At 35.2% G+C, this 12425-nt stretch overlaps 1 protein-coding gene across 9 annotated transcripts in view; it reads left to right on the top strand.

Moving 5' to 3' along the window:
* Positions 1 to 12425, top strand: part of ICE2 (interactor of little elongation complex ELL subunit 2) — a 67005-nt gene that overhangs the window by 30497 nt on the left and 24083 nt on the right. For 7 of the 9 annotated variants that reach the window (XM_040492857.1, XM_040492854.1, XM_040492855.1 and 4 more), the window contains 4 exons: positions 1354 to 1395; positions 3012 to 4002; positions 5042 to 5217; positions 9708 to 9837. In XM_040492857.1, coding sequence (XP_040348791.1) covers positions 1354 to 1395; positions 3012 to 4002; positions 5042 to 5217; positions 9708 to 9837 — 1339 coding nt within the window. Of the gene's footprint in view, positions 1 to 1353; positions 1396 to 3011; positions 4003 to 5041; positions 5218 to 9707; positions 9838 to 11436; positions 11482 to 12425 lie in introns of all 9 variants that reach the window. The other 2 variants (XM_040492861.1, XM_040492859.1) reach the window with 2 other exon arrangements.

The following is a 12425-nucleotide window of genomic DNA, read 5'->3' as shown; positions in this document are numbered from 1 at the left end:
TCTCTCTCTCTCTCTCTCTCTTTCTCTCTCTCTCTCTCTCTCACACACACACACACACACACACACACACACACACACTAAATAAACTTGTGAACAGTGATCATCAGTGATGGCTGCTAAAATTGATCAGTGAGGTGTTTCATAGTGGGTAGATTAAGTTGAGGACCCTTGATGACTCAATAGATCAATTATAGTATCACAAAAAGAAAGACAACCAGAGACATTATTAGCCTCCTGATTGAAGTAGAAAGTACACAATACTACCATATTCAGGTTAAAAACAACAAAAAACTGCCCGAGGGGCACCTAGGGACTCATTCAGTTAATCATCCAACTCTTGATTTCAGCTCACTTCATGATCTCACATTTGGTGAGTTTGAGCCCCTTGTGAGGCTCTCTGCTAACTGCTTGCAGAGTCTGCTTGAGCCTCTCTTTTCTCTCTCTCTGCCCCTCTCCCGCTTGTGCCTGCTTGTGGGCACGCAAGTTGTCTCTCAAAAACAAATAAATAAACATGTATTTTAAATTAAAAAAAAAAAAATTGTACCTGAATCTAATCAAGCTACTAGGTTGTTTTAATAGGAAATTTAAGGGATAGAAGAATGTGTTAAGTGACATCAGGGAGATGCAGAAGTTAAAATCCAGAATTAGAAATTTTTGTAGGATAACTAATTTGTTTTTTTTCTACAAATATCTGGTGATGTGGGAGTTGGCAGAGTATGGGAGAGAGGCATTTGACAAATCAAAATTGACAGATATGTCAAACAAATACAGTGTAGGGATCTTGATCCTGATTCCAGTTAACAATTGTAAAAGACATTTATCAGGCTGGGTAGTTTTAACACTGATTAGCTATTTTATGACATTAAGAAATTATTAATTTTTATTGATATAATTAATGATATGCTTTAGAGAAGAATCCTTTTACAGCTACATACTGAAGTATTTACAGATAAATGATATTTAAAATTTTACCTAAGTTTGTTCTATTAGAGATGAGACCATTGTTTTTCAGTTCATTGATTTTTTGTTTTATAGTTACTAAATTTCTTCACTTTATTATTATGATTATAATAGTATTATTTTTCTATATCTTGAAAAGGCTGTGAATGATATTTCCGATTTTTAATCTCTAGTGTTCTATTTTTTGTTGCTTTTTAACTATTCTGCAATTATTTTAATTCTTTTATCCAATAATTGGGAATGTTTTTTAATGTCTAGGTGCTTGGGTTTATTGTTGTTTATTTACATTTTTCTTAATGATTTCCAATTTTATTTCCTTCTAAACAGAGAGTAAGATCTTAGCAGATTCTGCTTTGTGCTATATTGATGTTTTCTTTGTATGTTAATTTATAGTCCATCTTTGGAAATGCCCCTTGGATTCTTGGGAGGGAAAAGGTATATCTTTGCAGTCTGTGTATATGTTTTCAGTCATTCATACATCATTTAATATTATATGTACTTCCTATATCCCTGTTTTTACTTAGAAATAGTATATTATTGACCAAGTACAATTGTATTTCTGTCAGATTGTCCTTTTATTTTTCAATTTTGACTCCATATTTTGAAGTTATTTGGCATGTGAAAAATCATTATTAATGGATTTCATCATTTTTCAACATAGGATTCCTTTTTCTGTCTAATGTTTTTTGCACTGAATTCTGCTTTGTTGAACACTTAATATTGCTATCTCTTATCTCTGTTTCTTGATGTTTGTCCCATTGTTTTGTTTTTAACCTTTCTGTGTAAGAATGCCTCATGTAAACAGCATATGGTTTACTTTTTACTTTTTTACTAAATCTGGTGGCCTGTTTTAATAAGAGCTACCGTTTACTGAGAAGCTCCTTACTATGTACCAGGGACTATGGTAAGAAACATTTTATATACAAGTTCTCATTTAATCCTTAGAACAAATCCAAGAAGATGACCCTCTTATCACTATTTAGAGATGAAGAAATTGAGGTTCACAGAAGTTCAATAATTGACATAAGTTGTTCTTTCTTACTGCATGATTACTGTCAGAATATTTCTCTCTCAGATTCTAACCTGTATGGCTAGTGGGTATGTATAGCTTGTAACCAAATTTTTATGGTATTTATCTAAAGTCCTTTGCCAGATTGAGGAGAGATCTATTGCTACTTGGGGAGAGGACAGTTTATTTTTGAATAAATTAGACCTGTTTATAGTTCTTCCGTTACCAAAACAACACATGAAAAACTATAACCTAAATGATTTGATGTCCCAGAATACAATAAAATCATTTCCTGTCCATATTAGAAGAGTTGTTTTCTCTGAGTAGGTGTAGAAAGTCATTGTTGATGTTAGGGATGCATTGGAGGCTGGTGACGCTTCCCCAGCTGCGGTAGAAAGCAGCTTCCTCATAGGGGCAAAGAGGCTTTCCTCCTGGTCACCTCATTGCAGTGTATATACAGTGGGTATCAGTGAAAATCCTTTGCATTTCTGTTTGGCCCCACATTTGTTCTTTGTGGTTCTCTTTTCGATGAGTGGAAATTGCTTTTGGGATGTGGGGGTTCACAAATTTGTCTTTGTTTCATCAACATTTCAGTAGGAAAGTAAGGTTGAATCAGTTAGTTGGTAGTAGTTTATCATCCTGTTAAGCAAGAACCTTTCAAAGCCATTAGATATTTCTTTCTCCTTTTATTTTTTTTTTTTTTTTTTTTAATTTTTTTTTTTTTTAATGTTTATTTATTTTTTTGGGACAGAGAGAGACAGAGCATGAACGGGGGAGGGGCAGAGAGAGAGGGAGACACAGAATCAGAAACAGGGTCCAGGCTCTGAGCCATCAGCCCAGAGCCCGACGCGGGGCTCGAACTCCCGGACCGCGAGATCGTGACCTGGCTGAAGTCGGACGCTTAACCGACTGCGCCACCCAGGCGCCCCTCTTTCTCCTTTTAAAGAGCATGAACTATCTATGTGATGTGTAGAGGCATTAAGAGATAGGTGAGGACTGTCCTGGAATATCTATTAATAGTTTACCAATATGTTTTCTTAAGATGTCTTATGAAGTTAATGAGTGCCGAAAAATTGAGACCCTTGAAAATTTGGACCTGGATTTTGATGGTGACGTCACAGAACTTGAAACTTTTGGAGTAAACACCACCAAACCATCAAAGTCACCAAGTCCAGCAAGCACTTACACAGTACCCAACACAACAGATACCCCCACAGCTCCCAGCACAGCAACCACATCTGTGGCACCAACTGCTCCAGACATTTCTGCTCATTCTAGAAGTTTATCTCAGATTCTGATGGAACAGTTGCAAAAGGAGAAACAGCTCATGACTGGTATGGATGGTGGCCCTGAAGAGTGCAAAAATAAAGATCAGGGATATGTACCATGTGGTGAAAAGGCATCAAATCCTGAGAAGTCTTTGGTGCAAGATAGTGACTTGAAAATGTCTGATTCCTTACAGTTAGAAAGTTCTACAGAAATTGAAACCTCTAATAAAAATGATATAGCTACTGATACAGTATATGTCCCTGAAAAACTAAATATTCTAGAGAACACAGACAATTCAAAGGAAAAGACTGTTACATCAGAAGCAGTGAGAAGTGAAGATGTAATTCTTTGCAATAGTGATACGGATGAAGACTGTTTAATCATTGACACAGAGTGTCAAAATAATAGTAATGGAAAGACAGCCGATGTGAATTCTAATTTAAATTCTAAACCAGCTAGCCCCAGTTCTTCTTCCACACAGGCTTCTGTAGGAAACCAGACTAATGCTACTTGTAGTCCTGAAGAGTCATGTGTTTTAAAAAAACCTATCAAACGAGTATATAAAAAATTTGATCCAGTTGGAGAAATTTTAAAAATGCAGGATGAACTCCTAAAGCCAATTTCCAGAAAAATACCTGAATTGCCCTTAATGAATCTGGAAAATTCTAAACAAACTCCACCTTCTGAACAATCCTCTGCTCCTTCAGATGCCTCTAGTTGGCCAAAATCTGTTTGGCCTTCTGCGTTTCAGAAGCCAAAAGGACGTAAGTAAATATTTACAAAGACCTTTGTATTAACTGTTTTGCCTCTCCCTTATCCTTCAGTTTTTCTCCCGCATTCCCTCACTTTCTCTGTTATAACCTGTCTCATGTATATATATGTATATATATATATTTTTTTTTGTTTTTGTTTTTTTGTTTTTTTTTTGAGAGAGAGAGAGTGCAGGGGAGGGACAGAAGAAGGGGGAGAGAGAGAGAGAGAGAAAGGGAGGGAGGGAGGGAGGGAGGGAGGGAGGGAGAGAACATATTAAGCAGGCTCCACTTCAAGCACGGAACCTGACACATGCAGCTTGGTGTCACAACCATGAGATCATGACCTGAGCCGAAATCAAGAGTCACATGCTCAACTGACTGAGGCACCCAGGCACCCCCTGTCTCATAATCTTTACATCGTCATTGAGATTTCATTTTTCAGTGTACTGTTTATCCAACATGTACACTGGCTACTGTAGCTGCAGGTGATACGGCTCACTGGAATGATGAAGGGGAAGTGATCAAAAATAATCATCAACGTTTATGAGTTCAAAATTGACTAATTTGTGGTGTCAGACCGGAGTTTTATACTTTTTCACATTCTGAGATAGATACAAAGTTGCATCTCAGCTCTGCCTGAGAAGTCTTCCCAGAGTTGTTAAAAGGCCACATTTTTGGTCTTCTTTTTCCTCTGTTGTTTGGTGGGAGGAGGAGGAGGGTTGATGTAACAAATTTTTTTCAGTTGAAAAGCAGGTTAGGGAAAATGACATCACTTTTTTTAAAACTTTTTTTCTTCTTGCTTCATATGTTGTTTCACTAATTTAACATTGGTGTTAATGAAGGTAGTAAAAGTTTTGACTTCAGCTCTTGGCTGCAGTTCCTGTAAAAGTAAACAGAAATGGTACTAGTGTGAATGTTCAACTCAGAGAAATAGAAAGTATAGTTGATAGAAACCTAAAATTAGATAATGGAATTATTTTATTTTGAATTATGATGGATAAAGAGCTAATGTATTTTAAAATAAAAATGAGAAATATAATTATTTTTAAAGGATTGCCATATGAACTTCAGGACTATGTTGAAGATACAACAGAATATGTAGCTCCACAGGAAGGAAATTTTGTTTACAAGTTATTTAGCCTGCAAGACCTGTTGTTACTTGTGCGATGCAGTGTCCAGAGGATAGAGACCAGACCACGTTCTAAAAAACGGAAGAAAATCAGAAGAGTAAGTTGTTACCTCGGGAGTTAGGATGTGGTAGTATAAGTAGATAATCAGCAAATTTTTTTTTTTCAATGTTTATTTATTTTTGGGACAGAGAGAGACAGAGCATGAACGGGGGAGGGGCAGAGAGAGAGGGAGACACAGAATCGGAAACAGGCTCCAGGCTCCGAGCCATCAGCCCAGAGCCTGACGCGGGGCTCGAACTCACGGACCGCGAGATCGTGACCTGGCTGAAGTCGGACGCTTAACCGACTGCGCCACCCAGGCGCCCCGATAATCAGCAAATATTTAACATGCCATTGTTATGAAGTTTAATTTTAAATTGTTGGTCACTCTAGAATTTTTCCAGGTTGAGCTGAGGCTTTTTCTTTATTGTTTTTTTAGTAAAATACTGAAAGCACTTTTAATAAGGGAAAATGGAAAGTGTTAAATATAAAATTCATGAATGCTCGTAACATTCTTGCATGGAATTTATAAACTTTATGAAAAATGGCACCATCATAGATTTGACCTAGGCTGGCACATATATTCCTGCTTTCTGTGAATTTGGAGTTCCATTACGACTTAGCCCCTTTCTCTCTTACTTTGGGGATCTTCTTGACTCATTTTAGAAGTACCACATCTTGACAGGTGCGCTTTCACACACATTTGAAGTCTTCGCGGAGTTGTTAAAAGGCCACATTTTTGGTCTTCTTTTTCCTCTGTTGTTTTTTTTTGGTGGGGGGAGGAGGAGGAGGGTTGATGTAAAAAATTTTTTTCAGGTAAGAAGTTCTTACTACAGTTTGAGTAACTGGTTCTTAAATAGTTTTCTGTATTTGATATTTGAAGTTGTCTTTGAGATTAGTTTGTTTTTTGTGTGATCACTGAATTCTGGTAAAGAGGAGCCTCTATATTATAACTGATTATAGTGATGTCTTTCATTTTTACATAAGAGAATTTTTTCCGTTGTGTACATTTGTCATTTTGTGTGTGTGTGTATTTTTTTAAATTTTGATGTCTCTGTCTCTTGCTTTCTAACCTACCTCCTAATAAGAATCCTTAGTGATCACTTTAAAATGTCATTTTAGTTGCAGCTAGGAATCAGGTGATCAAAATTAGTGATGCTTTAGCATTGACCCTTGTGGATCAAGTCCCTGATTACTACTTTGTCGTATTAAGGAGTAACTGGGAAAAGGAAGGAAGGAGGGAGGGAGGTGGGGAGAAAGAGAGAGAAAGAAAAGAAAGGGAGGGAGGAAGTACCAGCCTTTCCAAGCTGCTAATAGCAGTGTCTATCAAGAAAAAATTCTAAAAGGAACCCATCAGGATCTAGGATCTTTGTCCAGCAGAATCTAGTGGACTTGGAGGATCTTTTGCTTGATGATACTGTTATCCTTTGTTAAATAGAAGGAAGATTGTGAATAAATTTTTTAATTCTTTTCATAATTTGGTTTTTATCAGTGGTTAAGACTTGAAATTTTAGAAACCAAATGGTTTTGAATTAAATGTATGTAGTAGGGTTTTTTATAAGAGAAAGTCAAGGAATGACAGAATACTAAAAATTTTATTTTAGTCTGCTCCTAAATAAAGGCTAATATTCTCTAAATTAAAAGATTTTACCTTATTTGCTATTTTTTTCCCTTCTCGTGTATACTTAACTGTGATCAATTTAATGGCCATAGCATGAATGTCTTAAATATGTGTCATTGCTATGGACTGTGTTTTCAGTGTTTTATTTCTGTAATTTTTACTATCTCTCTGATTTATTTGGGAGCTAACCTCATTTCTTTCACTTTCTACCCTGTGAACCCTTAGCACTTTGTATTGATCTCCCAGCTGCCAGCAGTTAGTAACTATTGGTGGCCAGTATCTCTTAAGAAAGAATAGCTTTAGGGATATATTGGGTACCTAGTTAATTCTTGAAACAGATAACCTATTAAGGACATTGTCATTCACTTGACTAAAATGCAATTTGTAAATATTGAGACACAACTTTATAGTTAAGAATTCACTCTTCATCAAAATATATCAAAATAGTCAAGCCCCAAAGAATATCTATAGCCTTAGATATAGAATATAAATAGCCTTATATTTTTGATTATGTCAAAACCAGAGTAAAATTGTAAAATTTTCAGTGAATTCTTATCATATTGTACCTTTTATTATCTGTAATAGTTTAGTACACATGGTTAAAATCCCTTAGTAGAATGCATTTCCCGTGGAATCATGTCTGACTTACTTGTTTCTCCCAAATGTTTTATATCCTAGAAACACAATAAACAGGTATTCTATAAACAAGAAGAATTGAGGGATGAGAGAGAAGAGGGTGTTATTAAGGAAGAAATTATTTCAGGGAAATTTAAGCACTAGTTTGAGAAGTTTTAAAGTAGCCCTATTTAAACTCTAGGTAAGAAAACATTCTCATTAATATTTACTACTTAAAAACCAACTTGTTTAGATAAAGCTTTAAAATACCTAAAGGTCTCTTCAACCTCTGATACTAGCTATTAAGTATCTATTTAGGAATTCATGTAAAAGTTTAGAAAGGTTTATATGAGTAACTGGAAGACAGAACCAAGAAAAGCTTTCATTTGGGGAAAATAGGAGTTACTATTCAAGGTAGAAAGGAAGAGTAAATATAATTTTTTCTTAATTTACCTATTTATTTTGAGAAAGAGAGTGAGAGAGCACACATGCGCGTGAGTAGGGGAGGGGCAGAGAGAGGGAGAGAGAGAATCCCAAGCAGGCTCCACGCCACCAGCACAGAGCACATTGCAGGGATCAAACACACAAACTGTGAGATCATGGCCCGAGCCAAAATCAAGAGTCAGACAGTCTACGACTGAGCTACCTGGGTGCTCCAGTAAATTTAATTTTTATAGTTTGAAAACTTTGTATTTAAAATTTCACTTTAGTTTTGGAATAATACCATAAAATATCCAGACTTTTCTTTCCCTTGGCTTCCTGGAGATGGCAGTAGAATACACACAGAAATTAAAACCAGATTCAGGACTTAGTTTTATAGATACGGCAGTATTATCAAGGAAAATTTACTCACGATCCAAAAAGAGTATCTTCTCTATCAGTTATTCAACTCTGCTGTAAACTGACTCTGTCCCTGAGCAAATTTCTCAACCATTTTAACCTCTCCTTCCTTATCTCTAGCTTATAGTTGCAACTATAAGCAACTGTCAATGTGGACTACCAATTGCCAAAGAATTATTATATAATAAAACGCTTTTAGCAGTAAAATTATCTTTATCACAGTGTAATTTGTTTTTAAATGTGAAGACACGTAGGAGCCTTATACTTGAGGTTTGGCCCCCTGGAACAAGAGCTTATTAAATATGCAAAACCTAAAGTACAGAATTGTTGGAATATTATATTGTGCACTTGAAACTAATATAACACTGTTAATTATACTTCATTTTGTAAAAAAAGAAAAACCTTGTTCTTCATCTCGGATTCTGCATTTTAAAAAAGCTATTTCCCGGGTTATGCATATGCACTTTGAAATCTAAGAAACACTGCTTTAAGAGTTTTACAACATTCAAAGGTAATCTTATGAACCAAGCTTACTGTTAAGAAAAATTTTACTGGATTTGAATTGTTCTTACCACCATCATTGTTCCAAGCACACTAAATTTGCCACTTTGCGAAAATCAGGAATTCTGAAACATTTATGAAATATTTTCAAGTATATGAATAGTGACAGCTTAGTATAATTTCAAAAGTACTAACTAGCCATATCACTTTGAATAAATTTCTTGAATCATGTATTTCTCCTTCTGCAGCTGCAAATGAAGAGACTACTATTAAAAGTAGAATATTCTTTGACAGAAATGAGATAACATGAGCATAGTGAACATGACTAACATACTATTTCAGAAGCATGTATATCTTTGCATATACTCGTTTAGACCAGTCATGGCCACAGTTATTTTACTTAATCTATTTAGTGTCCTGACCAATAAACTCTAAATGGATAATTTACCAGGTATTTAATGTTTGGAACAAAGCCTTTGTACTAATGAAGATAAGGACACTGACAGGTGTTAATGTAGGTATTAATGCCTATACATTCATAGAATGAAAACAAGCTAGTCAGAGCATTTGAGCCTGAGACCATGTGTTTAATGCTTTAAAGGGCCAAAAATTTTTTTCCTTTTTTATCCTCTGAGAATTAATAGTATAAGTCTTTGGTTCCTAGCATCCATCTTTGAACCTTTGGGCAAATATGTGTTATAGGCTCTGTTCCCAGGTTTCTAATGTCACTTACACAGCCTGATAAAATGTGTGCATATGTAGGGAGGTATGTGGATTTGGGGTGGAGATGGGAGGCAGGTAGCTGTTGGTTCAGGATGTCTTATCTGTCCACCTCGAATTCTACTGTATCTGAACGGATGAAATAAGATTACGTGAAAGTATTTTGAAAGTGGCAGAACTATATAGGCAAATGTATTTGCTATGAAAAGTAAATTAATGGAGCTTTGAAAAAGCATAACCTTGCATTTCAGCAATTTCCAGTTTATGTACTACCCAAAGTGGAATATCAAGCTTGTTATGGAGTTGAAGCTCTAACTGAAAGTGAACTGTGTCGCTTATGGACTGAAAGTTTATTGCATTCCAACTGCTCGTTTTATGTTGGTAAGTTACACAGGAGGCTTTATTCTCCTTTTTAATTCCTTTGTAAAAACATACTTTTGTTAATCAATTATAAATACTTCCATTCTGTACTCTTTGTTTTCAGTTTTCTTATTGTGTTAACATTTTTTTTTCTATTAAAACAGCATTCCTCCTGCAGACTTAAATGGTGGGGTGTGACTAGTGAGATCAAATGTTTTCATATCCCTCTTACTCATTGTTCAGTTGTACTTGAATGTCAACATAGTCCTTTTATTTTTAAAATACTTAGTTTATTTTACAGTATAATAAACTAAAACTGTAGACGTGTTTTCTAACAAGCTTCTTTTAAACTGTTACTGTGAACATATTTTGAGGTTTTCTTAAAATTATAATGACATTTGAATTTTTTCAAATAACATTTTTTTACTTTGTTTCTGTTTTGCTATTTGAGGGGGTGGTTAGGGATTTGATTTGTGTTATCTGGGTTCACGTACAGTTAACATACTTCACATGAAGGATTACTTACCAGTCATTATTGATATTGCTCCCTCCAAGTGGAATGTCTCATCCCATGTTTTAATTCATACCATATGTCTTCGTCCATCCCAAATATCTCAAGCTGCCCTTCTGTGAAGTCATTTCCTTCTTTTGATGTTTCAAGGTAGTCTTTTTTCACCACTTTTATCACTTGTTACTTTGTATTGTATTGTTCCTTTTGATACTTATCCTATCTTCCCAGTAGACAGTAAGTAGTTTAAGGTCAGTGTCTGATGAAACTTTGTATTCTCATAGTGCTTAGCATAATTCCTGGTGTGAAATAACTGTTACGAGTGTGTTTTTCTTGCTTAATCAGAAAAAGGAGACTCATCTGAAAATTTTTTCCATATTTTGGTTAATCAATATTTTGTCTTTACTGTGTAAGAGTGTTAATAAGATAACTGATTTGCTCTCTCTGCTTAACTCAAAAACACAAGTGGCTAAATGTCCTACTTGGTAGTGCACTAGCCCCCTCCTCCTGTTTCATACTCAGTGCCCGAAGTTCTTTTAGTTTTCAGCCACTGACCACAATTGCAGTGTTCCTCCAAAAGACCTCTTGCCATGAAACATACCAACAGTCTTCATGTAAGCTACTTGAAAGCAGTTACTAGCCACATCCATTTTAGGAAAGGGTGAAACAAAAACTGAGCACTTAAATCCTGTTTAAAGCACGGAAAGAATAGAGACTCATGACGAAAACAGTACGAAGTGGTGGGGTTTTTTTGTTCGATTTCTGATGTACTCTAACAGGTAAAACTGCCATCATTTATATGGCTTACTTCATCTAAAGTATTCTTTGAAGTCCAAGTAATTATTGTCCTATGTGCTCTTTATCTTCTGTAAATCTTACCCACTTATAAGCCATTCATTTTACTTTAATGGGATGGTGTATTTGGTTTCTCTGACATTTGTTTGATGAGAAACCTATGTTGCATGGTTGTGTTTTCTTTGAGGTTGGGGATAGGTTTGAATTTTTATGTGGGCGTGAATATGTTTTAAAATGTTGTTTTAAAAGCATCTATGGGTTAGAGGGTTGTTTCTTATTGTTGTTTCATGTTGCTGTATTACTCTTTTAATTTTCAGAAAAATGTTACATCAGGAAGGGAGTGTAGGAGAAAGGGCTCCTAAGTAAGTTTTTTTTTATAATTACTCTCTGGAAATACAGAAAGCAACAGTCATTTTTGTTATTGTTGTATCTAGAATGACTGAATATAATTAAAATAAGTTATATATCAGTTGTGAAAGTGGTTTGTGTGACTCATTACTTAATCTCTTTATAGTTACACCTAATATAATGTAGACTTAGTGGTTTTGGTTTTAAGAAGAGTGTCTTTCTGCAGATAGTCAAAAGGTAAAGGAGCTGTGTATAAAATACTTAAGACATCCCACTTCAGAAGTGTTTATTATTGCCCTTTGACATCCAGGTAACAGACTAAATTGGAAATGAGTTGCTAGATATGAGTTACAGTATACCCTTAAAAGCTGTAATGTGTTTCTTTTCAAATATTCTGTTCTTTGATCCTCCCTGTTAATAAGTTAGTTTTCCTCACTACACTCCTCCCAGCCTCCCAAAGTACAGCTTATAGAATATTGTTGAGTATTTTTTTTCTTCTTTGGTTTATTATGTATCTACCACTCACAAACCAAGTTGTATATTATCAGATGCACTTGAAATGCTCTAAAATCATCCTTAGAAACTATTAAACACATGTGTGCGTGTGTGTGTGTGTGTGTAAAATAATAGAACAAAAGAATATAATAGAGCTCTCATTTATGAAATATGTAATGTGGGTCGACGACTGTATATCCATTATTGCTAATCCTCACTATTCTGTGAAATAGATGATGTTTATCTTTGTTTTACAGAGGAAGAAACTAAGGTTCTCTGTGTTTATTGCTCAAGAGTACACAGTTGCTGGGAAATCCAGAATTTATATCCGTATCTCTTCTGATTCCACAGCCTGTGCTTTTTCCATTATAAATAGAGTAGTGGAAATCATGCTAAATGTGGGAGTGAGAAGATATGTGTGTATGATTACTATGTATTTTATAATTGTTTGCCTGAGCCTTTT

The sequence above is a fragment of the Herpailurus yagouaroundi genome, unplaced genomic scaffold (genome assembly GCF_014898765.1).
Source record: "Herpailurus yagouaroundi ecotype Mexico unplaced genomic scaffold, PumYag 184, whole genome shotgun sequence".
In the NCBI taxonomy this organism is placed as follows: domain Eukaryota; kingdom Metazoa; phylum Chordata; class Mammalia; order Carnivora; family Felidae; genus Herpailurus; species Herpailurus yagouaroundi.
This window is presented reverse-complemented; position numbering and strand designations above follow the sequence as displayed.